This window comes from Hemicordylus capensis, chromosome 5, assembly GCF_027244095.1.
Source record: "Hemicordylus capensis ecotype Gifberg chromosome 5, rHemCap1.1.pri, whole genome shotgun sequence".
Classification (NCBI taxonomy): domain Eukaryota; kingdom Metazoa; phylum Chordata; class Lepidosauria; order Squamata; family Cordylidae; genus Hemicordylus; species Hemicordylus capensis.
Genome location: NC_069661.1, coordinates 176330678 through 176355908, shown reverse-complemented (window position 1 = coordinate 176355908; position 25231 = coordinate 176330678). Strand labels below are relative to the sequence as shown.

The window sequence follows — 25231 nt, the reverse complement described above, 5'->3', positions numbered from 1 at the left end:
TTTAATATCACGCTGCTAGAAAAAGTAGCATATTACCACTCTTAGCAGCAACTGAAACGCTCTTGTTAACTACATCAAACATCGTTTGACTCTATAGCAGCTTGATCTAAATACTTGTGCTTCAAGCACCCTATATGGGCCTGTAATTTTGTTTGATTTTACTATATAAGAAAATCTATTTATTGTAGCATGCAATTAGAGAAATGAAAAAGGAAATTAGTTTTGTTATTTGCCCATTATAATGACATTGCATTATAAGAATGCAGTTGTACATAAAGCAACCTCTGGATACACATGGATTGCTTTCCGAGTACATTCCTCAATATGTATAGATAATTATCTTCCTTTCTGTTCTGGAGAAAGGGCACAGGAGGGCAAGGCAACAGTGTCTCCAAAAGGGGCATTTCAATTAATGTTTCACCTGTAACCATGGACTTGTGCCATATGTGTACACTTTTGATTTCATCACATCATTTAGGGCTCACAGTGTCTAGCCAGATGCAGAACAACAAGAAGTTAGTGGCAAGCCAGGAGAGATATACCTCCTCTTTTCTAGAGGTATCACATGTCATCTAGGACTTATTTCAGCTCTTCTCACTTTAATTGAACCTGCAGAGTGAGTGAAGATGACAAAAAACATTCCAGAACATCTTACCCCAAGGAACACAGAAAAAATAATGTATTCAATAGGCCTGTGCATCGGATATATCGGAATGATACTGATAATCTCAAATATAATCGGAAGCAATTCCAATCTAATATAGATATTGAGGGTACTGGGAAAAATATTGGAGTGATTACCAGAGTATCAGAGCACAAAATGGTTGCAGTTGTTAGAAATACAAAATTGAGTCAGCACTTGAGGATATTGAGAAATACAAAATTGAGTCAGCACTTTTTTTGTTATTGCAGCTGGGGGGGGGGGAATTTCCATCTTCTGCCATCTATTTGCCTGCCTGCCTGCACATTTATTCATTTACTGTATGTAGACAGTTATTTGCTTACCAGTATAAAAATTGGTAAGCAAATCACTTACCGTGTGGTAGATTCTCAGATTTTACATCACTTCCCCTTTTATTCTTGGGTATTACATCACTTTATCTCTGATTTCCAGATGTGACATCACTTTTCTTCCATGATTCTCAGATGTGATTACAATCTCCATATTACTTGAAAAATTAATTAGAAATCAAAGGATGGCTGGATTCATTTGAAATTAAATAGATTGAGTCCTGCCATCATCCAATAAGTGTCTGCCAATTTTCAGAGCTGTCTGCCTGACTGTCTCCACCCCCGCCCCTCCCCCCATAGCATGGGGGTAGATTTTTACTGATTTTTTAAAAAAACTGATTTTTGGTGGGGATTTTTACTGACTTCTATGGAGATTTTTACTGATGTTTTAAAAGGACTGCAAAACTGAGAACATTGCAAAACTGAGAACAATATTGTTAATAATATTTTAAAGGGTCAAAAGACTCAGTAGCAATAACCATTGTATTATATTGGATCTAATACGATATTTTCAGTATATTCAGATGTCCAATTGTGGCTTTTTTTTAATCAATGGATTATTATTTGATATTTAAGCTAATTATAAAATGTCAAAATCATTACTATCTTTGGTTGTAATTGAAATGTTAAGTGCTTTGATACATTTACATATGAATAAGTCTGTACAGTGAAACTGATTCACTACATGATACAGTATTCTTGTTCTTTCTTATCACCACAAAATGATCTACTTGTTTTCCTAATTACTTTGGATTTGGATTAATACCACATGAATTGTGATATGGATATTTAACTGTTCATATTCAAGAAACAACTGCATTGTAACATGTTGAATAAAAATGAGACACCAACATTCTATACAAATGTATCTGTTTTGTAACTCATTTTAGACATGAGGGAGAAAATCTTCAGCAGAGGTGCAAAGGTAATACGAAGTTATGAAATAAATGGGAATAATCTCTGTGATGTTCAGAACTTTGAGCACTTGACACAACTTAAAGTGAGTGGGAACAAAACTATTCAGAGTTGCTAGCAATTAATTCCTGGCCTCACTTATCTTATTAGTGAGTGTTAAAAAATTCCTATCTACTGGCCTTGCTGAATTCCCTGGATTTCTATACACTTGCACCTCATTTTAGCCCTCCTAAATAATAGAGTGACAAATCACCCATTTTGTAACTTCCTAATGCATGTGCTTAACTTCTATATATTCAAGGCAGAAGGTACTGACACACAAGGCAATTGAATACATTGATTTAAGGGATGGGCAAAAATCACGATTCATGCACTGATTCAAAGGGCAGTTGGGGCACTATTCAGAACGAGGAGGCAGGTCTGCACCTGCTTATCTGCCATTCACTGCAGCTTCCTGATGTAACATTGCATTCCCCAGCATCCCTAAGGCGCTACCCAGCATGCACATGGTCTCCGTGAATGTGTGGCAGACATTTGCATAGTTTCTGACCACAGAAATGTCCACTGAGCATGCGCAGAGGCCATGTACATTCCACTGTTGCACAACACATGATGGGGAGTGTGTAAGGGGAGCTGGGGAGTGTGACACTGCAGCACAAATCTGCAGCAAGTGGGGGAAGAGCAGGTGCAGACCTGCATTCCTCACTCTCAAAGGTGCCCCGAATGCCCTTCGAATCAGCGCATGAATCATGATTCATGCATATCCCTAATTGGTTTAGAAAAAGTAGAACCATATCACACACAATAAAAGTGCTTTCCATGACTATTAAGGCCCAGACAGAGCAAAATATTCAGTGTCAAGGTAAAAAGAGAGTACAAACATTCTCTCTGTTGGATAGAATTCCTTATGAGTCTTGCTGTGAAGAAGTCACACAAAACTAATAGACTTGCAGTGGGACTTTAACAACTTTTTATTTTCCAAAAACACAGCCTGCAGATAACTGCCATGCTGCTTAGTGATGTCTAAGTTGGTATGTTACCAATGATTACTAGGAATTTCTTGGGATTAAAAAAACAATCTAGCTTTACAAGATTCTATATTTGTAAATGCTGGTGTAGTGATCAGCCACCCCTCCCCTAAAGAGTTAGCTGGAAGTGAACGCTGTCCTGACTGACAGGCTGTTGAGCTCCAGGGATCCGCCAACCAGCACACCAGGTGGGTGGAACCTAGAGGACCTTTGGAAAGGAAGAAGGTTTTCATTGTTAGAAGGAACTGGCTAGAGGAGCAGAGGAGATGTGGCCATGAGGTATGGCTGCAGAAAAACCTCTCTGCAAGTCCAGGGAAGCCAGGAGGGAAGAAAACTTGAATCCTCTACCATGGTCTGGTGAGTTCAAGAAAAAAAGGAAGCCAGGGCTTTTGGCTTCAGGAAGTAGCCTAGGTAAAGTTCATTTAGTCAGACTTGGCATTTTGTTTTCTTTTGTGTGCTTTGTATATCCCTGAAATTGTTCTAGGATTGTTTACTGCTCAAGGTTGACTCAGCCTTCCATCCTTCCGAGGTCGGTAAAATGAGTACCCAGAAATGTTGGGGCAAAATGCTAAATCATTGTAAACCGCTTAGAGAGCTCCGGCTATAGAGCGGTATATAAATGTAAGTGCTATTGCTATTGCTACTGTAATGTATCTAAACTAAGAAACACTAGCTTTTGCCAATACAGCCAGGGCATTGTAAAAGACTAAGTAAGCTTTTAAAAGGTGCTTTTCAATCAATCAATCAGCTTTATTATGGTCAAAGACCAGCATAGGTAAATACATACAACTATATAAAAATGTCTAAGTATAAAAGGTGCTTTTGTATCTTCCTCCACCCGTTCCCTGCAACTGGGGTGCTTTTTGAAGTATTCTTGTAACTATGGAGTATTATTACCTGTAACTAAAAGCTGGGAGAGCCTCAGACAGCAGCAGTATGTAGCCTTTGAATAAAATTGTTTTCTTTTTGCATTTTACAAACCTCTCCAAGTACATTTTAACTCAGGAAATGGGAAGGGGGTCTCATTCTGGTGCACACATGCCTCAGTCATTCAACAATCTACCAGTTTTCTCACCACATGTAGGCTTGCATGTGGAAGGTTTTTGTACACTTTTCCATTAGCAAAAGAAAGGGAGTTTCCCTGGATTTTCCACCCAAACCCAGGGAGGGTCAAGATCTGTGATAAAGAGGGGTAGTGGTAGCAGCCATTTTTGAAACTACCAGAGATACAATAAAGTTTAATGAAAAGCATAGATGATTCAGCATTTTTATTTCTCTCACGTGGTCTTGCTCTGAGACAAAGGCTTTAATCCGCTACAGCTGGCAATTATTAGATTTAGTTATTAATGATGATAAGAATCAAAATTAAAATGATTATGAGAAATTTGGTGGTTGAGAGGGGAGAGAAGCAGGTAAACTCTGGTTTGAGGAACAATAATCAACTGACAACACGTTTCAGAAATAAAGAATGATGTCAGAGTTAGTCTAACATTTTTAGGAAGTTCAGATGAAATGCCTATGTTATAAGTAACTTCAAAACAGAATTTCTATACAAAAGCATGTCTTCAGAGAAGTAAAAACATGTGACTCTGTCCAAGATTCCACTGGGATGCAAATTCTACTTTCAGGAATAGATTGTTGAGAACAGGATTATGGTTTCAAAATATATCAACATAAGAACAACTTGCCAAAAATGTCGGGGGGGGGAGCCTTAAATGCTTGTATTGCCAATCACTATGACTGTCAGAAGAACTTTAGGTGCCTGTACACATCCCAACAGCAACATTTTTTCTATTGCTCTGAAACCGTCTGCTTGCCAACCTGCATTTTGTTTAGCCTAAAAGAGAATCAAGCTTCATCATCAGTTATCAACCATTGTTTTAAGGTCCTCATACGAAAGGCAACGATTGCCATCTAGCAAGCCCTCTAGTCAGCTTGCCATAGGAACATAGGAAACTGCCATATACTGAGTCAGACCATTGGTCTATCTAGCTCAGTATTGTCTTCACAGACTGGCAGCGGCTTCTCCAAGGTTGCAGGCAGGAAGCTCTCTCAGCCCTATCTTGGAGAAGCCAGGGAGGGAATTTGAAACCTTCTGCTCTTCCCAGAGCGGCTTCATCCCCTGAGGGGAAGATCTTGCAGTGCTCACACATCAAGTCTCCCATTCATATGCAACCAGGGCAGACCCTGCTTAGCTATGGGGACAAGTCATGCTTGCTACCACAAGACCAGCTCTCCTCTCCTCTGCTCTGCCATAAAGTAGCACATGGCAAAAAATTGTTGAATTTCTTTCCAATGCTGTTTAAAAGGAAGTTAGTGATGGCAGGAAATAATGCAAAATTAAAAATCCTACTGGGTACACTAAGCTAGTCATGCAGTTTTCTTGAGATTGGTTCCAATGGCCATGGTTATGACTTGTGTTCTGCAGGAGCAATAAATGCTTCATGTGCACATACCCATTGAGCACATGAAGTGTTTCCTGACACCGAAGATGACCTGCATTCATATGCAAATTATATCACCTACTGGTTTGGATAGAGATTCTTACAGTACCAACCATTTTTTGTTTTTATTATTAGCTCCTGATATTTGAAGTTACTTAAATTCAAGAATGTAGTTTATCAGGAGACTGAAAACTGGCCAGATATTTTACCCACTTATTCCAAAGAAACGGAAGTTAATATTTGGCATTGATTTCAAAACCTTGATATAGTGCTTCCTTCTTTAAAAGAATAATGGTTTTGCCAGAGGAGGAGAAAACAAAGAATAAAAACTGTATACACAAGTTCACAACTTTGTCCATTTTAAAGGGCAGGAATCAGCCAAATATGACAGTTAGTAAGGTCATGGAGTGCAGAAGTAGCAAGCCTACCTTGAAGTCAGAAACCTAAACATAAACAGTCACCTGCAGTGCAGGGAGAGTGAGGGGCAAGTGCCAGACCCTCTTCCACCACCCCACGGGCCTACAACCTTCCTCGTCCCACTGGGACATGCTGTTCATTTCCCCCTCCTCACCCCTGGGAAGCATTCATCTCCCACAAAATGCTAGCTAGCAACACCCTGGCTTGGTAGCACAGTGTGACAGTGCTTGCATGCTGCTGCCTCAGCAGTATGGCCTGAGAATGCTGAGCAGAAAGGGGCATCATACTGTCCTTCATCTTATACAGCAAATGTCTTGACCACCCAAGCGGACTCGAGTCTAGTGCAAAAAATCACATCGCATCTACCAGTACTAGTCTACAAAGACAAAAAACCAACAAGGTGAGTGCACAAAAGGCAAATACAAAAAACCATAACAAACACAGAGCTCTGAAGAAAATAAAACAGAATAACCCATTCCTTGCCATATTCTTATCCTGAAACTCTGGTGGGACTCACACACTGAATGGCAAACTAGCAGAAGATCTGTCTGATCATCTCTCCAAACGGTGCCCTCCAACTGCAATCCATAATCCAACAAATATGACCAAACTCACCCTTAGATCGTCCAACTGTAGTCCAAGGAACAGAATTATATTATATGGATGTATAAGTGTAGAGGGGGAGGAGCCAAGATGGTGATGGAACAGCAGCCTGTTTTAGAGCCTCAGTCTTAACTAATTCTTTTCCTGAGAAGCTCTTCAGTCTTTAAAAAGAATCTCCGCTGCCTATGTGGGACACTCCTGACAGTCCCTTTGTGGTAATTATCCAGCTTTCAGAAGAGCAAGAACTGGATATGAGACTGCTATTCTCCAGAAATGCCGGTGCTTTGGAGGAACTCAGGGCTTGGTGAAGCAGCACTATCAACACTTCCAAGACAGTAAGAGCTATTTCATCCCTTTATATAACCTTTTATGGGAAATAAACACAACCTGACCAATTCTGGGTCCCCAGGGTCCACACAAATGATAAAATCCATCAAGCAGCTTAAAATAGATGAATGTTACTATCCTAAGGAAGATAAAAAAGACTTTATTATAATTCCCACATGTAATAGATATGCTGCCTTTGAGACGGACTATCTCCTTTCCTTAGAAAGGCCAGTTTCATAAGCTGATGGCCTGATTTCACCAAGAATAACATTAACGGCTGCTGACCAGGAGCCTTTAATGGATAAATTGTTAGCATTAGAAGAGGCTCGGAAATTAGGGCAACAGTCCATTTTCCCCACGGCCCTTGTAGCAAATCAAAAGTTTATTGACAGCAAAAATGGTGATAGCCATCTTTGAAGATTTCACTTCTCTGAGTAGGAAAGTGGACCTATTAATGACAGCTTTGGAAATTTTTACTCAGAAGTACTTGGCAAACTAAGTCTTAAGTGCCTAGTTTCAGTGAAGAATAAGCAATGAAGGCTCAGATAAGCAATGAAAACAACCGGGTGTGACCTTGGATTTTGGCCAGCCTGCAGCTGGAGCTGGAAGAGCTGCAGCTACAAATCAGGTTATGCTTTATGTCTGTCTGAATAATATTAACAAAAACCATTGGCACCCTCGCAGATAAATAATTCATTCCTTGAGCCAGCTCTTGAGATTTGAGCCTCAATTTATTTATCTTGTTGCCATCAATTGGCTACCTAGTCTCCAGCAGCAAAGATAGTTTTGTTAACTTTTAATCAGCCCATTATTCCCCATATGCTGTTAAAAATGAAATCCTTCTTGCATGTATTCCAAATAACACCTGTCCAAATATTCCATGACATGACTGTAAGGCCACTCTTTGATCAAGCCAGCTCAAATCCAATACCTCTGATCACAGATAAGCAGCCTGGCATGGACTCTGTTGCCATTTCTAATCAGTCCTCAGCCTTATCAGAGGCTAGAGAAGAACAACATACATAGAAATCAGTTTAGATGTGCAAACAATTCGAGTTTGAAGTGACTTGAACTCGAATTGGGCCATTTTGAGTGATTCAAACTTCAAACAAAATGCCCTTAAAATAAAAGGCCTGATTCGAGTTTGAATCGAAATGACAGCAATTTAAGCTCGGATCGATTTGGGTGATTTGAGTACCATTCTGGTAGGCTTTCCCACCTTGCTGATTGGTTTTCTAACACTGGCTTCCGATTACTTGAGATCTCTTGCTTCTTGTTTGGCTTGTTATCATACAAATCAAGTGTTGTTATGGGTAACTGTGCCCCCATTGGCTGAGGGGGAAAGGGGGAGGAGAACAAAAAAGGAGGGAATTTCAAAATGTTTTCAAAGGGTCTGGGAAGGGGAGCACTGAGTATAATATGCTGTGTGATTGCTGCTAAATTATTACATATCTAGTTTTGCTGGATTTCTGATTGACAAAGACAGAACTTGGGTGCCTGCCTGCCTGGAATTGTGGTTTGGTCTGTTTTTGAGATGGTGTTGTGGTGAGAAATGGACAGTGGCAGCTCAGGAATGTGTTTTCCCCCCATGTATAATATTTTCTTGGTGATTGCTGTGAGATGAGCCCCATGTCATGCCTTGAGACCAACTAGTGCTTCACTCACTGCTCTGGTCTGCTCTGCAATCTGCATTCCAAGGTGTACTCAGTCAAAATGTGCCTGAAGAATTTGTTTTAGTTGATTTTATGGCTATCCTTGTGGCTAAGGATGCTGCTGCGGTGACATACCCAGGTCATTTTGGAGCCCAGAAGTGAAAGGCTTTGGAACCCCTCCCCCACTCCCCATCACAATGGTGGATTTGCCAGATTTGTTGATTACTCCAAAGAGGATAAGTTGAGGATCAATTACAATAAAACAAAACTGCTAGTTTTTTATACCAGTAGAATCAAACACTGGACAATGGACAATTAACACTCAAAAACAGAGCAATGCTTCTCCTTTAAATATTTGGGTGTCTCTTTTCAGGAATCTTTATCTTGGTCAGTCCATCTTAACACAGCCATATTAACTGCATGATTAATAGTGAGGATCATTTTAAAATTCTTCTTCTCCAGGGTGGGGTGGGTGGTCAATTAAGAGCTCCTGCACTCAAAATATTTCAGGGCAAAGTAATTCCACAGCTTTTGTATGCGGCAGCGATTTGGGGGTGGAATGTGAAAGTGAGTGAGAAATTAGCAATAGACCAGAATAAAGAAAATTCTGGGCCTTCACCCAGGCACCCCTGCTGTGAATCTAAGAATGGAGGCAGGGCTGCCCTCAATCTCTGATAGAATCGATCTGATACTGTTAAAATATTTTAAGAAACTTGACCACCTTCCAGAAGACCATCTAGTTAAATCATGCTATTGGCACTACCAAGAGGGCAATCAGTGGGCAGATATGCTATCCCATATTCTACAAATGTATTCTCTGTCTTTAGAGGAATTGAAGTCCTGGGGTAGGGGAAAATATGTTATTGGCTCCTTAAGTGGGATGCCAGCCCAGACACTAGTTTGGTCAAGCATTCAAAGTTCTCCCTATGGTCTCCTCACTTCAATAAAAACAGATCCACTTTACAGTACCTACTCAACTTCACCAGCACACCACTAAGGAAGGCAAGTTTATGTTTTCAAACCATGCCCTCGGCATATTTTGAGGGTAGATTTCACCAAGTTCCCATGGAGATAAAGTGTTGATTGTTGTTGTTGCTAGCGACTGAGGTTTGCTTCCCAGTAAGCAGCTGCAGAGCAGCACAACCAGGAGGCACAGTGCTCCCTCTAAACCAGCTATCAGCGAGTGAAAAGAATGGGCACCCAGGTGGGAGGAGGAGGCTTGCTCGCAAGCATGTGTGTACATTCTCCAGGACTCCGAGAAGGAAGCAATGGAGAGCCATAAGCACAAACAGGAGGGGTTATGGCAAGGAGGCGCACTGATTCTGTGGCTGCAGCCTCTCAAAACAACTAATATGGAGCTCCTGATCACAGCTGGCTGCAGTGGGGATGGAGCTTCCTGGTATGCAAATTTAAAATAACCTCCAATTTATGTTGTTTAACAGCTTGGCGGTGGGCGGAGGGCATTGTCTTGGATTTGGGTAAATACAGCATAGTCACCTTAAGTAGTGCAGTGGGGAAATGCTTAACTAACAAGCAGAAGGTTCCCCACGGCTACTATATTGGGCAATTGGGCAGCAGTGATATAGGAAGATGCTGAAAGGCATCGTCTCACACTGCACAGGAGGAGGGAATGGTAAACTGTATTCTACCAAAAGAAAACCGCAGGGCTCTGGGGGTGCCAGGAGTCGAAATCAACTTGACGGCACACTTTCCCTTTAGCGGTAAAGCACTGAGGCCAGGCACACTTCCACCAGAGTGTCCAGGTCACATGGGAATTCCCTCATAGTAGAATACTTACATTGTATTCTATAAAGCAACTTTTTATTTGATTTAAGCCTGTGGTTGTGACTTTCTGGGGAAACTGCCTGCTTTATAACTGTAGCTAAAAGTCCCAGAAGTGGGGGAGAGTTCCCTGAAGAACACCCACACTAGGGAAAAATTCATCCTTCTTGTTCTGTCATCTAAATGAGTAAATTTGCATTGCTGGCAAGTGCAGGAAGTCCTCCACATCCAAGCTATGCTATACAGACATCTTGGGGCTCTGTGGGTTGGAAGATGTCAAGCTCTTAGGTGCCACAGACCTATTTGAGCACACCCCCAAGGCAGGCAGGTGGAATCTCCAAAACTCACAAGGGCTCATGGTATTTTATTTTGGCTGGGGCGGGGTTACTATTTGCATGTGGAAATGCCTGCATTCTCCATGTTGCCCAGGGTCCTGCCAGAAGTCCTGAATCTGACATCTTGAAATCTCAAGAGAACATAGTGAATTACCTTGAAAGCGGCTATATTGGAATCCAAACATTTCTATGTCTCAGGCACATACTGGAATATTAGCATTGTGCTTTCTCTTTTGTCAGGAGGGCTCAAAGAGTTAATTGTGCTGAAATAAATATTAGCATAATGCCTAAGGATACAATTTTCTTACCTAGCAAGGAAAACTTGGCAGAAAATATGCTGAACTTAAAATTGTAGAATAACTCATTAGGAAATATGCAGTAGCCATGGCAAGATTTACTACAAATATGCTAGGAGTGCTTTTAAAAATTAATATTATGCTGCTATGCTTGGTTTAATTAGCTTTCTTCTTCATTTACAAAGCATATCTGTCTCGTTTATGAACTTAGCCTCTCTTTCCTTACTTGTAAACCTGTTTAATTAAAATTTTAACAACTGTGTGAGGTTTAGAAACACTAGAATGGTTTTTATTGCTTCAGACCCTAAATCCTGCTTTTCCACATGCTTGTTCTGTATCTATATTACATTGGCAACATGACAAAGATGTGGATAGTAATATCCCAAAATTAAGGACATGCCCTTCTGCCAGATTTCATTGCATGCTGCATTCCATTTCTGAGGCTTTGCTGGCACTTTCATGTTGATCTGCAAAGTCACTTTCATTAGTGCTGAAATTCTGATTAACTCTCTCAGATGTCAAAACTATCTTCTAATATTCATAAAAGGTCACCTTTTATTTTAGCATATACGGTACCTATGTCTAATCCGTACATTGATTGCCTCATTCGCCAATATATTCCTTTCTTTGAAAAAAAAATCCTATCACTTATTAGCCTCTAATAGTAGGTCACTGCGCTTTGGTTTTCAATTACAGAAACTTCCATTAAAATCTGTTTCAGCATGTATCACTTGCCCTTTGTGGTATAAGGAAAGATTTAGCAGTAATTTATTTTTTGCTATATGTAAAATTGAAACGTACTCACCAGAAATGCTGCTTAGGGCATAGATGGAATTTCAGAATTTTACTTTACTTATTATTTAGTTAGAAGCTTGACTTTTCCAAAGTTTAGCAAAGTAAACTGTATGATAAAAATGTACCTATACAAGCCCAACTTGTTGGCAAACAGGGTCATTTTCTATCTTTGATGCAAATGACTCACTGTTGAGCAGTTTTGGAGTTTAGTGACTGATTTTTTTCAGCTTTTATAGCTATTGTCCTGGCAGAGTAAACTGGCCCTCCCTATTCCATAGGAAGGCTCTCTATTTTGAATAGGGCTTGTCAAATGATTGGGGCGGGGGGAGAGAGAGCACTCTGCTAGGACAGGCAAGTTCTCAGGGGACTCCATCAAAGACAGGGCTGTGTTCTTGGGTCATGGAAAGGCACAGGGGAATCAAATTCCCCTGGTTTTCCTTGGAGGTGGGGATTAATCCCAATGCAATGGGATTAAGCAGGGTATAGAGGAGCAATATTCCTTCTGTGATGCAGTGCCCAGCTTTTGTTTCTCTCTGTTCACCTGGTTCTAGGTCATGGGCTGAAGGTCATTGGGGATCACTAGGAACCCTATATTTCTTCCATGGAAGAAAGGTGAGATATAAATGTAATGAATAAACAGATAAATAAATCTTAAGGATGATGAATGCTTTGGACCATCAACAGCAGCAGTAGCAGCAGAAAACCAAGACCATCACTGCCCTAAACAATTGGTTAGATCAGTGTGTGGAGGAGGTATAGGACAGATACAAACCTTTCTGCACAGTTATCACAATAGACTCTATACTTTGTTATACCTCCTGCTCCCTAGCACAACTTTAACTACTACCTTCAGCTCACTTTGCCCCTACAGTGACTGCTCATGTGGCCAAAGGAAAATACTATCAGCCTAAATTATTTTATCCATAATACCAACAGCAGCCAGTTCTATAATGAAAAATATAATCGTAATTTTCATTCCTGTTCAAACTTAAGCTCATAACCCTATGTGATAAATTTCAGAAGCCGATTATTTCTGCTATAGTGTGAACCACGCAGACTCATATTTTAAAATCCTTTCGGAGTGGACAACTAAAGAATCTGTCATTTTAAAAAAATGAATTTGTAAATGTTGCCTGACATCCAGACTGTTGCATTCAGGGAAAAACATTTTGCACATACAACATGGGCAGGATTTTTGCTTATCACCTTTCTTCTGCAGCCCTCTGTGTACCTCCTGAAAATATGTGCTCAAGGACATTTTTTTTAAGGCCTGCAAAAATCATGCCTCCTGTTGCATACACAAAATGTTAGTTTGGCTGTCAGCCAATACATATTTCAGCACTGTTTGTTGAAAAGCAGTATGTAAGTACAAATATTTGCCAAATAAGGTCTGAGAATCATAGCATTTTTATTTTCATGGGACATCTATAATTTAAGCATTTTAAATTGCTATTGTAACATGAATGAGGCCCATGGGAATACCCTTGAAAAGTCTCTTTTTCTCATTCTAACATACCTCACAGGATTAAAATCCCAGGTACTCTCAATCTCAAAGGTTAAAATCCCAATCTGAATTACCCAGAGAGACAGCAAGATGAAAATGTAATACTAACGATGAACACAATTGTTTAAAGCAGATTGCTTATGTGCTTAAAACAGTGAGAAGCACCATCCAAACAAAACCCCAAGTGATATAATATGTAGTTTGTTTCTGTGCCATATATATCATGGTCCAACATTTGTTATACGTTATTATAGATTTTTATGTCTTCAGTAGCACATGCAAGACAAATTGGTTTCAAAATATTTAATTTCTACTGATTCAATGGTTTTCTAGTACCAACATTTATATTTAATACATTACATAGTATTGACATTTTAATATCCCTTCTAAAAGAACTATCCATTACATGGTCTGCAGTGGTATCATTTTTTAATGATTTTCTTGCTAAAGAAAGTACTGTGCAAAGCAAAATTTCATTTTTATGTGTTTTTCGTTAGTTTCCCCCCCTATGTAGCTGTGTGTAGGGAAACCTGATTTTAAAGAAACTCATTTTGCCCTGCATCTGACTAAATTATTTCCTCCTTGTTTAAAGAAGTTCATAAGGAAGAATTGATTGATTGTGTGGGAGATGATTTCTTCTATTGCAAGCATCAAAAAGACACCATCCAACTAGCTTCACTGGGATGTCTAGATTGGGGCCAGTACTTATATGATATAACATGTTTTGTTTATTCCTGATGGGTTATTTACCATTGAGCTTCCTACTGTATATTCTTGAGCCTTTGCAGTACAGACTATAATTAGTTTTTGGTATATATTTGCTAGATGTAAAAAGGTTCAATCATAAATAGGTGTCAAGTACATAGGAACATAGGAAACTGCCACATGCTAGTCAGACCATAGGTCTATCTCAGTATTGTCTACACAGACTGGCAGCGGCTTCTCCAAGGTTGCAGGCAGGAATCTCTCTCAGCCCTATCTTGGAGAAGCCAGGGAGGGAACTTAGAACCTCGATGCTCTTCCCAGAGCAGCAAATGGCCACCACGCATGCACAAATGACCTCTGCGAGGCCGGAGGCCATTCCAGGACTTGCACAGGCCATGTACGCATGTGCGGCCGTGGCCAACATGGAGACCCAAAAGGGCCAAAAATACCGCATTTACCCAGCTGCGGCGGTGATTTGAGAGGCCGGCAGGGTAGAGGGAACATTCACGGACACACACACAAATACACACCCCAGCCTACAGGAAGCCCCCCTGAAGGGGCTACAAGTATTTTTTAATCTTTTAAAAAAAAATTAAAAAAATTGCACATCCCCCCCCCCGGGACCAGACCGGGGAGCGGGGTGTTCAATGGGGGCCGGACTGAACTTGACCCGTCTGGTTTGAGTTCAGTCTGGACTTGAACCTAACTGGGCCAGCCGGTTCCGTGCACACCCCTAATAACACCCAGAGCTTCATGCAATGGTTTCAGCATTATTTGGGAAACACAAGGTATGCAATGGCGTATCCACGTAGCACAGACCATTCTCTTACGCATGCATGAGACTGCAGACCCTGGATGTGTAGAGATTTCTGTGTATCAGAGCACTCTAAATGCACATCAGAGCGACCATATTATGGAAACTAGTTTAAGGACATTAAAACCAGAATCAGAATAGAATGGATGGGTACATATCTGGTATGTTACATTTTTTAAATTTACTTCCCTAAATACCATAGGAGGCATCATATGCAGATTTACCAAGGAGTATGGCCCACTGTACTCAGCAAGACATACTTTTGAGTAAACATATTTAGGGTCAAATCTATTGAGGTTTGTTAACCTATTGAGGGCAAACTGAGGTTTGTAAACCTAACAGTAAACCTACTGAGGGTCAAAAAGGCAACATCAGCATTTTAAAACTGAAAATATGATATATGTTCTGAATCAGATTAGTCTGAATCAGAATACTGTTCCAATTATTTAGTAAATATGTATTGGGAACATCACTGTTCAGTCAGCAACCATGTGCTTGGACTATATCAGGGCTGCTCAATTTAGGCCCCTCAGCTGTTTTTGGACTACAACACCCATAATTCCCAGCCACAGTGATCAATAGCCAGGGATTATGGGAATTGTAGGCCAACATTATACAACTGGGGCACTCCTTACGTCCATCACTGCCTTCCAATGAATACTCTTACTGGCACCTTACAGCAACAGCCAGCACTCCCATCAGCAAGTCATTTCTGCAGCCACCACTGATTACGGACATTCACTTTACCGATCATAACTTTATTACAAATGTTTTTACTTATTTATTTAAAGTGGTGGTGTTGTATGTTATTTTTAAGATACTCTGATTCTACAAAATAATACATTAATCCAGTATATTAAATCTCTCTATGTCTCCATTAAATACTATTTATGTTTATCAAACATATCAATTTTCAACACCAAACAAATTAATATTGCAATAAGAAATGCAATAATTTTGCAAAAAGAAATGAGGAAATTGAATAAATAATAATAATAAATAATATTGGCTGCATTTCTCTTTACGATTGCTTAAAGAAGGCAATTAAATGTATATTTTTAAAAACTTGTAATAATTTTACACTCATCATTTGGCCTACAAACCTGTCTACTGTACACAACAAAATACTAAAACGGCTATTCTATGTTTAGATTCAGAAACAGGTGAATATCTGTGTCTAGTAGTTATTCTTGTCTCATTAAAAAAAAAGATATATCATTGATGTTCATGATAATAATATAGAATACAAGATAGACAGTCATGGTTGTCTAGGATACTGACTCAGATTCTACTGAAAAGGTGCTATGAGGAGTCAGAGACAATGGGGTGAAATACTTACTTGATAATGTCTCCTTCAAGAGCAATCACTCGTTTAATGATCTTCTGCTCCGGGTTTCTCGGGGACCTGTGAAAAAGGGGGAAAGGTTATTCAATCAGGAATGTTCTCATCGTTTTAAGAAAATGAGGGGGAAATTAACTATAAGAACTGTTACACTCATCACCAGTATTCTGCCCAATGAGCCATCCATCACCATGTTCTTGCGGAAGTGAAGCCACTGCTGTCATTCTCATTTTAAGCCATTGTGGGATAAAACAGGTGATAAGACCAAAGCTGACTACAAAGGTTCAGGCCATACACTCTCTTGCCATCACAAGATCAATACACAAAATACATAGTGGTGATCAAATTAGTGCCCTGTTATAGATGATGTAAAGATAATTGCAAATGGATTCATATTAAATGTACAGACGGATTTCCTGTTAAATGCCAACGTAATAGCATACATAAATATTCATGTCAGTCATTTACTTTAAAAGATAAACTGAAAATGAGATGAAAATTAAATCATCTGATGCAGTCAAAGCTCCTTGAAGTAGAAGATTGTTTTTACAAATAGAATTCCTAACTGCTTGGCAGAGTACATGATTTAAAATGCCAGCATATGATGTGGTGGCGGCAGCAGTTTTAAGTCTTGATCACACACAAAGCATTTTGGTTAGAGAGAGCGAAGGCGCATGACAAATAAGAGTGTGCTCATTCAGCAGTTCTGCAATTTACACTCAAGTGATTGTGCATCTACAAACTTACTACTGCATAAATAGCAACAGGAATAGTGGCGTGAAGTTCGATGGGGCTCTATTTTAAAATCAGGATGCAATATTTCTGTGATTCTAAGCAAGAAGATTTTGAAATTTTGCAAACTAGTCTGTTCCTAGTTGTTCTTTTTTTTAATGAATTAGGCCAGAGAGCACTGTGGGATGAAGAACTAGAGAGTATTGAGCCGGTATGGAACTGCTAATAAAACTGTCCACTGTTTGCTGGCTTTTAAAGCATCTTATTAGTGAGTGTCCAGTACACAACCACACAATGACATTTTGTGGAATTAAGTATTTGGTATTAACTGTGAGATTAGATTTTCTGCCATGTGTACTGGTTGATCACTTGGCTATATGGGTATAAACAAAGGGATCAGCATTATTCCTGCATATATACAGAGGCGCTCTTACCCCTGGACTTCCGGGCCAAAGTCCAGGGCCTCCACAGCTCCTGGGGACCCCCAAATCCTCTTTAGTCTAACCTGGGTGGTATGATCACCCGGCCAAAGATAATGTGCTTAATCTGCAGGGGAGGGGGCGACCTCCAAAGGCCTTTAGATCCAGGCACCAAAATTAACTAGGTGCACCTCTGCAAATACATGCTGTGCCAGGTACACTGAATCAAAATGTCTGACACTTGAAAATCCTTTCTTGAACTATATTTTCTTGTAGAATAGTAGGATTTCATCCGTCAGCCAGCACAACAGTGAGTTGCAGTTTACGAAATACTGTCTATAGCCGCCGCTATTAACAGGATTAGACATCTGCTGCTTTCTTCTTGCTAATAAGTAAAAGAAATAAGTTGACCAGACTATTTTTACTCACTTCATTTACTGGAAATCATACTCTTTTAGCAAAATTGCTTTTAGGTCACTTTATGTTTAGGTTCATTTGCACTAATGAAAATAGCTATCAAATTTTAAGTGTATCCCTTCAAAATTATTCTGTGGTTTTACACTTTATTTTAAAGGTTCTTCTGAATGCCCTCCCTGAGAGCACTTCCACTTGATTAGCGTATACATTTTGTAGTGCAGCTACTGACCCTGTGGTTCAATTTGCACCCATTCAGCAATAATCATAATGACCTTGGGGAAATGTAACTTTCCTCAAGGAAAACAATATGAGAACATTCACAGATAATGTGGTTACTTTTCTGCCAGTAGTGACACATTATATTTTCCTCCCGATCAAAAAGACTGTAAATTAAGCTGAAGCAATTATTTTAAATGTTTCAAACCATAATATTCATTTCTAATAGAAGCATTTATACTTGGGGCTGGCCAGACATCATGAGGAACCAAGGTTTGTTATGACAATGTTATAGCATGTGGAACCAAGGTTTATTTAACAAACTAGACTTGGTACCACAGGCAACACTAAGACTTGGTTTGTTTAGCCGTTTGGGTCTTTCACCCTCTTCGGCTCCCCCATGAGGTGTTGGGTTTCTATCCTAGCTTGTTTTGCCCTGGTTGGCAAAGTATTGTCTCATCAGCTACCCTCTCACCATTGGTCTGATTAGAAAATGCTATGTGGACTCTGAGCACAAGCTCCTTTGGAAGGACAGAAGATTTGACCAATCCCTTCCCAAATCGCGAGACACTAACCATGCATAGTTAACCTCTGCAATATCCCTGTGTCCCGACTCTTAAAAACAGTGAGCAATATAAAAACCAGGACTGCATGAGATGCAACAGGATAGGGGCAATTCTGAACAATCATCCCAATATACTCCCAAAATATATCCCTGAGTGTTGGAGAACCCTCAGTGTTGAACAGGAATCTGGCTCCTGGTCAAAATGTGGATTTAGTTTAAACAAAACAAACAAACAAAACACCCTGTATTTACCATTCCTTTCTTAATTCTTTCTATGAAGAGCAATCTATTGAAAGCGAGTGAAGTTCACAGCAAGTTCTTCTGTAACTCTGAATACAATTCACAAGCAAACAGAACTATTTCTGTACCAGTTGGCCCTTCATCCATCTACAGTTGCTATACTAACCAAACATAGTTGACCATTTCCTACCCACTCCTCAGTAACCCGTTGAACCCAAAGTGTACTTTTAAACTACTCCAAACACCTGGAATCCCTTTAATATATATTGTCTGAAAGGTAACTCAGCAGATTACTTGACTGATGAGCCTTCTCTGAAGTTTTGCTTCACCAAATCACAATGGGATAAATCTGACCCATCTCCATGTGTTTGTGTGTGCTTTTGTGGTAGAGATTTTTAAACATCTGAACTAAAACCCTCTGAATTTAAAAGGAGTGGCGAATCATTTCAGCAACATTGTTACAAGGCAAAGACTAGAGGAGGACAGTTGCCAGGCAAAATAGGGGAGCTTTCAAACGGGTACCAGTAAGAAATCCTTGCAACCTACAGCACTTGTGTTTCATGACTGCTCTGGGCTAGCATCTTTGTGAAGCATCTTTGTGAAGCCCTTAGAAGCAGTAGTCAAAGGGAAAACCTATGGCTTAATCTAAGGCTGAATTTGGACATAACAGGTTGAACTGAATAGAATCTAGATATACTGGGTAAAGGTAAAGTGTGCTGTTGGTGTCAACTCCTGGCAACCACAGAGCCCTGTGGTTGTCTTTGGTAGAATACAGGAGGGGTTTGCCATTGCCATCTCCCACGCAGTATGAGACAATGCTTTCCAGCATTTTCCGATATCGCTGCTGCCCAATATAGGTGCCCAAAACATCAGCAGGTATTCGAACCAGCAACTTCTGGCTTGCTAGTCAAGTCATTTCCCCATTGTGCCATTATGTAGCTCTAACGAACTTTAAATCTAGCTTTCTGATCTTGGCTAGATGGCCATAAATAAACCACAGCTAGTACTATGCCACGCATCTAGATAATAAAAGTACCTAGGTTGCTTGAAATGAATTGAGGTTCCATGTGACATCAGAACCAGCTCTTGGATTCCAATTTAGCATTTATTTGGGGAAAGTAAATATATGCTATATATATGCTATATATGCTATATCCAAGTGCCAAATTTTCCCATGACTGAATTAGCATTTATTATTATTTACATTTTATTATTATTATTATTATTATTATTATTATTATTATTATTATTAACATTTTATATCCCAGTCTTCCTCCAGGGAACCCAGAGCGGTGTACTACATACTTAAGTTTTTCCTCACAACAACCCTGTGAAGTAGGTTAGGCTGAGAGAGAAGTGACTGGCCCAGAGTCACTCAGCAAGTAACATGGCTGAATGGGGATTTGAACTCAGGTCTCCTGTCCTAGTCCAGCACTCTAACCACTACACCACTCTGGCATTGTACTGCTATACCAAAAATTATAGGGAGAGAGATTAGTATCCCAAATAAGAGATACTAATTTTATTCCTCCATTTAGTCTTTTAGATTGTGCCATCTGTGCTGACCTTGCTAGAAACTGATCTGCTGTTTGTGCAATTAGAATAGTTCAAATGCAGCATGTAGGTATCAGGCATTCTCAGTCTGTGCACGGTGATGCTCAAGAAACCCTTGCACGTAAAATTATCCTAAGGGTAAAAAACAATGGAACTATTCAAGGTGTGTGTGTGTGTGTGTGTGTGTGTGTGTGTGTGTGTGTGTGTGTAAGAATATGTTTCAGTAATATTATTATTATTAATTCAATTTCTATAGTGCCCTTCCAAAAATGGCTCAGGGCAGTTTACACAGAGAAATAACAAATAAGATGGCTCCCTGTCCCCAAAGGGCTCACAATCTAAAAAGAAACATAAGTCAGACACCAACAACAGTCACTGGAGGTACTGTGCTGGGGGTGGATAGGGCCAGTTACTCTCCCCCTGCTCAATAAAGAGAATCACCACATTAAAAGGTACCTCTTTGCCAAGTTAGTAGGGGTGGCCAAGTTAGCAGGGGTGTAATAAGCATTCATTAAGCCAGCAGAAGTACAGTTAACAACATTTTAATAATGCACTTACTGTAGCTTAGGTAATTTTGGAGCCTGGACCTAAAGGCCTTTGGAGCTCCCTCACCCCTGCTCAAGGACCCCTTCCCACTGCAAGTTAAGCACCATCTCCCTATACAACCATACACACACACACACACACACACACACTGACAAGCACAGTGTGTTTAACATGCGGGATATATTTATGCAAAGATAGATAGATAGATAGATAGATAGATAGATAGATAGATAGATAGATAGATAGATAGATAGATAGATAGATAGATAGATCTTTATTGTCATTGTCCTGTGCAGAACAACGAGATTGAAAAGAATCTACAACCACTACTACAGGTCCTAACAAGAATAATCTAAACATATACCCATACGCCCCCCTCCCATCAACCCACTAAAAACCCACTAAAAAACTCTAAAAACTAAATACAAAAAACCCCTCAGAAGCTGTGTTTTGCTGCGTTCAAAGCTGAGACCGCTTTTGGATAGAAGCTACTTCTCAAGCGGCTGGTCCTGGTCTTTAAGACCCTATACCTCCTTCTCGAAGGCAGAAGCTGAAAGAGATCATTTCCAGGGTGCATGGGATCCTGCGCTATCTCTACAGCTTTATTATAACACCTAGTGGCATAGATTTGATCTAAGGTAGGAAGAGTACACCCAATTATTTTCTCCGCAGTCTTAACAACCTTGGACAACAGTGTTCTTTCTCTGGCTGTACAACTCCCAAACCACACACAGATCCCATAAGTCAACACACTTTCTATAGCACAGCGATAAAACACCAACAATAGATTACTTGAGAGATTAGTCCTCCAGAGAACTCTCAAGAAGTATAATCTCTGCTGTGCTCTCTTCACCAGATCTTTGGTGTTTGCTCCCCATGTCAGGTCATCTCTCAGCTCTATTCCCAGAAATCTAAACACTGAAACCCATTCCACACAAATCCCTTCAATAATGAGTGGCTGGAAATCCAATTTGCATTTCCTGAAATCCACAATGATCTCCTTTGTTTTCTTTAAATTGAGGAATAAGTTATTCTCCCTACACCACTCTGTCAGCCTCTCCACCTATAGGCCGACTCCCCTTCTCCAGCAGTAATCAGACCAACCACAGTTATGTCGTCTGCAAACTTAATAATCCTATTGCTGAGGTAATTGGGAACACAATCGTATGTGTAAAGCGTGTACAAAAGTGGACTCAACATGCACCCCTGCGGCGTCCCTGTATTTATACTGAGATCCGTTGAGACATGAGAGCCCATCCTGACCCGTTGAGAAAGATCTGATAGAAAATTCAGTATCCACCTGCATAAGCATGGTGGAAGCCCCAGGTCCAATAATTTTGGCACCAATCTATATGGGAGAATAGTATTAAATGCAGAGCTAAAGTCTACAAAAAGCAGTCTTGCATAATTCCCTTGTTTCTCCAAATGGGTCAGGAGAGTATGTAAGGCCATAGCCACAGTATCCTCCATGGATCTCTTCTTCTTATATGCAAATTGATAAGAATCAAATCCATCTGGCAAACAACTCAAGCCATAATACGATTCCGCACCAATTTCTCAAAGCATTTCATTATGATGGGTGTAAGTGCCACAGGTCGAAAGTCATTCAGGCTATCTATATTAGATTTTTTTGGCAGAGGTACGATAGTAGAGGATTTCAGACAAGATGGAACAGTGGCTTGGGCCAGAGATCGATTGAAAATCTTCGTAAAAACTTCTGCCAGTTGTTCCGAGCAATCTCTCAGCACCCTACCAGCCACTCCATCGGGGCCCATAGCCTTCCTCACATTTATTTCCTTTAGTACCCGCCTCACTTCCCCCTCTTCCACTTTAACAGCATTTTCCACTCTAACAACATTTTCCTCGGGGAGTAAGAACAGTGACTCCGGCAGCACTCCTGGAACCACTGCCGGTGTTGCCTCAAACCGGGCAAAAAAGGTATTCAGCTCCCCCACCAGGGAGGCACTACTCTCTACAGTTGATGGATCGTTAGATTTATAGCCAATAAGTTGCTGAATCCCTTGCCACATTTGTCTAGTGTCATGGCTGCTCATATAATTCTCAATTTTCCCTTTATACTCAGCTTTTGCCTTCTTAATACCCCTCTTCAAATTCGCCCTTTCTATACTATTCAATGCTCGATCTCCAGTTCTAAAAGCAAAGTTTCTGGCCTTCAACAGCCTCCGAACTTCCCCCGTCATCCAGGGCTTCCTATTTGGATACATCTTCACATACTTTTCCCTGGTGACGTTAGCTGTACAAAATTTAATATAATCCAGGACTGTTGATGTGTGGATCTCCAGGTCATGATGGTCAAACACATTCCAATCAGTCTCCTGAAAACAGTCCTGCAGCTGTTGAGAGGCTCCCTCAGGCCACACTATAACAGTACATGTTGATATCGGGGCTTGCTTTCTGAGAGGTATGTACGCTGGTGTCAAAAGCAGGGACACATGATCTGACCTGCCAAGGTGACCCAAGGGCTTAACCTCAAATGCCCATTTAATGTTCGTATACACGTTGTCAAGCGTATTTCCCTCCCTCATTGCACACTTGATGTGCTGATGAAATTTCGGGAATACTGCCTTCAAATCTGTGTGGTTGAAATCCCCCGCAAATATGCAGAAGCAGAAACATTTCAACACACACCTTAACATATTCCCATCTCACATTTTTCTTCCCCCACTTCCGCCTCTGTCTCTAATCACCCAGCAGAGGTCATAATCACACTTGGCCACCCGGCGCAGTGAAGGCCAGCAGTGACCACACCACCTGAGACAGTTTAAAGAGGATTCAGGGGGACCCAGGGGGTGTGGAGGCCCTGGACCTCGGCCCCAGAGTCCAGGGGTAAGAACACCACTGGCTGGTAGATCCCTTCTTCAGTGCCATGGCCCCTGTGTCCACGTCAGATGCAGGGGGCGTGCTTTGTGCCAGGATGGGGACATTCAGCCCACTGCAAAGTTTCCCCTCCCCAGTCAGCGATTCAACAAACCTCTGACTGGGGTGGTGAAACTCAGAAATGGGGCTGATGCCCTGTCCGTTGACCATGCCCCCTGAGTCCACCATGAATGCAGGCACAGTGGCCACTAGAGATCCTTCCCAACCAGCATTTCACTGGCTGGCTTGGTTTTTGTTCCCTCTCTGCCTCACTCTTAGCAAGGCAGGAGGGAAAGCCAGCAGTCCCCCAGAGCCCGCTCCATTGTCCCCACGCCCCTGCATAGGACCTTTGCCCCAGTCTTGTGCAGTCCAGAGATTATGTTATCCAGAGTGGAAGAAGAAGTGCTAATTTGATCCAGTCCTTTTTCCGCTCTAGAGGTGCTCAGTATGTCCCAGCAGCCATCAAACTATTTAATGCAAAGGTAAGGGCTCAACTACTGTATGGTGTTCAGTTGGGGCTATACTCCAATTTCGAGAAAGTTGAGGCAATACAATCAACCTTTCTGAAAAACATCTTTCAAGTACCTGGCTGTGTGCTCAGAGTAGTGCTGCGCCTTGAGGCAGGATTGATTAAAGTTGAAGCCTGGGCATGGCTTTTCATTTTGAGCTATTGGCTCAAATTGATGTTTAGGCCCATTGGTATTGTCTCATTGATTTTTCAAGATTCTTATCGCTCAGCCTGGTTGGAAGCTATTGAAGCGAGATTGCAGTACTATGGATTTTCACCTGCAGCCATTCTTAGTTTGCCTTATGAGGAGGCTAGGGGCAGACTTAAGGAAAGGATTCTCGATATGGAATCTCAGATTGACAGGAGTTTAATTCCTAGGGGTGTTTTCCTGAATGTCGAAACCGTAAGCTATTCCCCAGCCAGATATGTATCTCTTCTCACAGTACCTAAATTTCGTAGGGCTTTAACTTTGGCCCGTTGTAACGCCTTGAATACAGCTGTGCTGCAGGGGAGATTCCAAAATATTCCTTATCATTGCCGCGTTTGTCCGTGTGGATCCGGAGAAGTTGAGACGACGGCTCATGTTCTTTTGTATTGCCAATTTTACAGTGATATTAGGAAGAAATACATTTCACCTCAACTTATCCTGTTTCCAGGATTAACTGAAACTGATTATTTAAATTTAATTTTAAAGGATTGTAAAGAGGAGAACTTACTCAATGTTGCTAAATTCTGTTATATTTGCGGTGTTATTCGGAATGAAGTTGTTAATTCTAAATGATTTTATTTTTGTAATTCTGGCCATTGGCTGTATTAATAAAGACTGACTATTCTTGTGCAGTCCACTTCCAGAGCACCAGTGCCCCACATTCTGCTTAAAATGCCACTTTTTTCCACACAGAGGAAATTGCAAAGAATATGTTCAAATGGGCTCTAAACAGCTATTTAAGAGCTGACACTTATTTAAGTATATTGAATAGACACAACTCAACTCAGATGCAGTTAGCAATTCCCCAAAAGCTTATTAACGTTTTATTAATCATGACACTTTTATAGTAGTACCACTTTTCTGGTTTTAGATTCTATTCATCCTTTTCTTCATTTGTTAAGTCTTTTTTTCTACTCTCTACTCTCTAATAGTCACCTCAAGCAATTTATGCTTGGGAGGCTAGAAGTGAGAAGTTACT

The 25231-nt window shown here is 40.6% G+C and overlaps 1 protein-coding gene across 9 annotated transcripts in view; it reads right to left on the bottom strand.

Moving 5' to 3' along the window:
• Nucleotides 1-25231, bottom strand: part of IMMP2L (inner mitochondrial membrane peptidase subunit 2) — a 753382-nt gene that overhangs the window by 229494 nt on the left and 498657 nt on the right. For all 9 annotated transcript variants that reach the window (XR_008307851.1, XM_053252299.1, XM_053252298.1 and 6 more), the window contains one exon: nucleotides 15968-16033. Coding sequence is in view for 8 of the 9 variants with exons in the window: in XM_053252299.1 (XP_053108274.1) it covers nucleotides 15968-16033 (66 nt within the window). In the remaining variant the exon portion in view is untranslated. The remainder of the gene's footprint in view (nucleotides 1-15967; nucleotides 16034-25231) is intronic.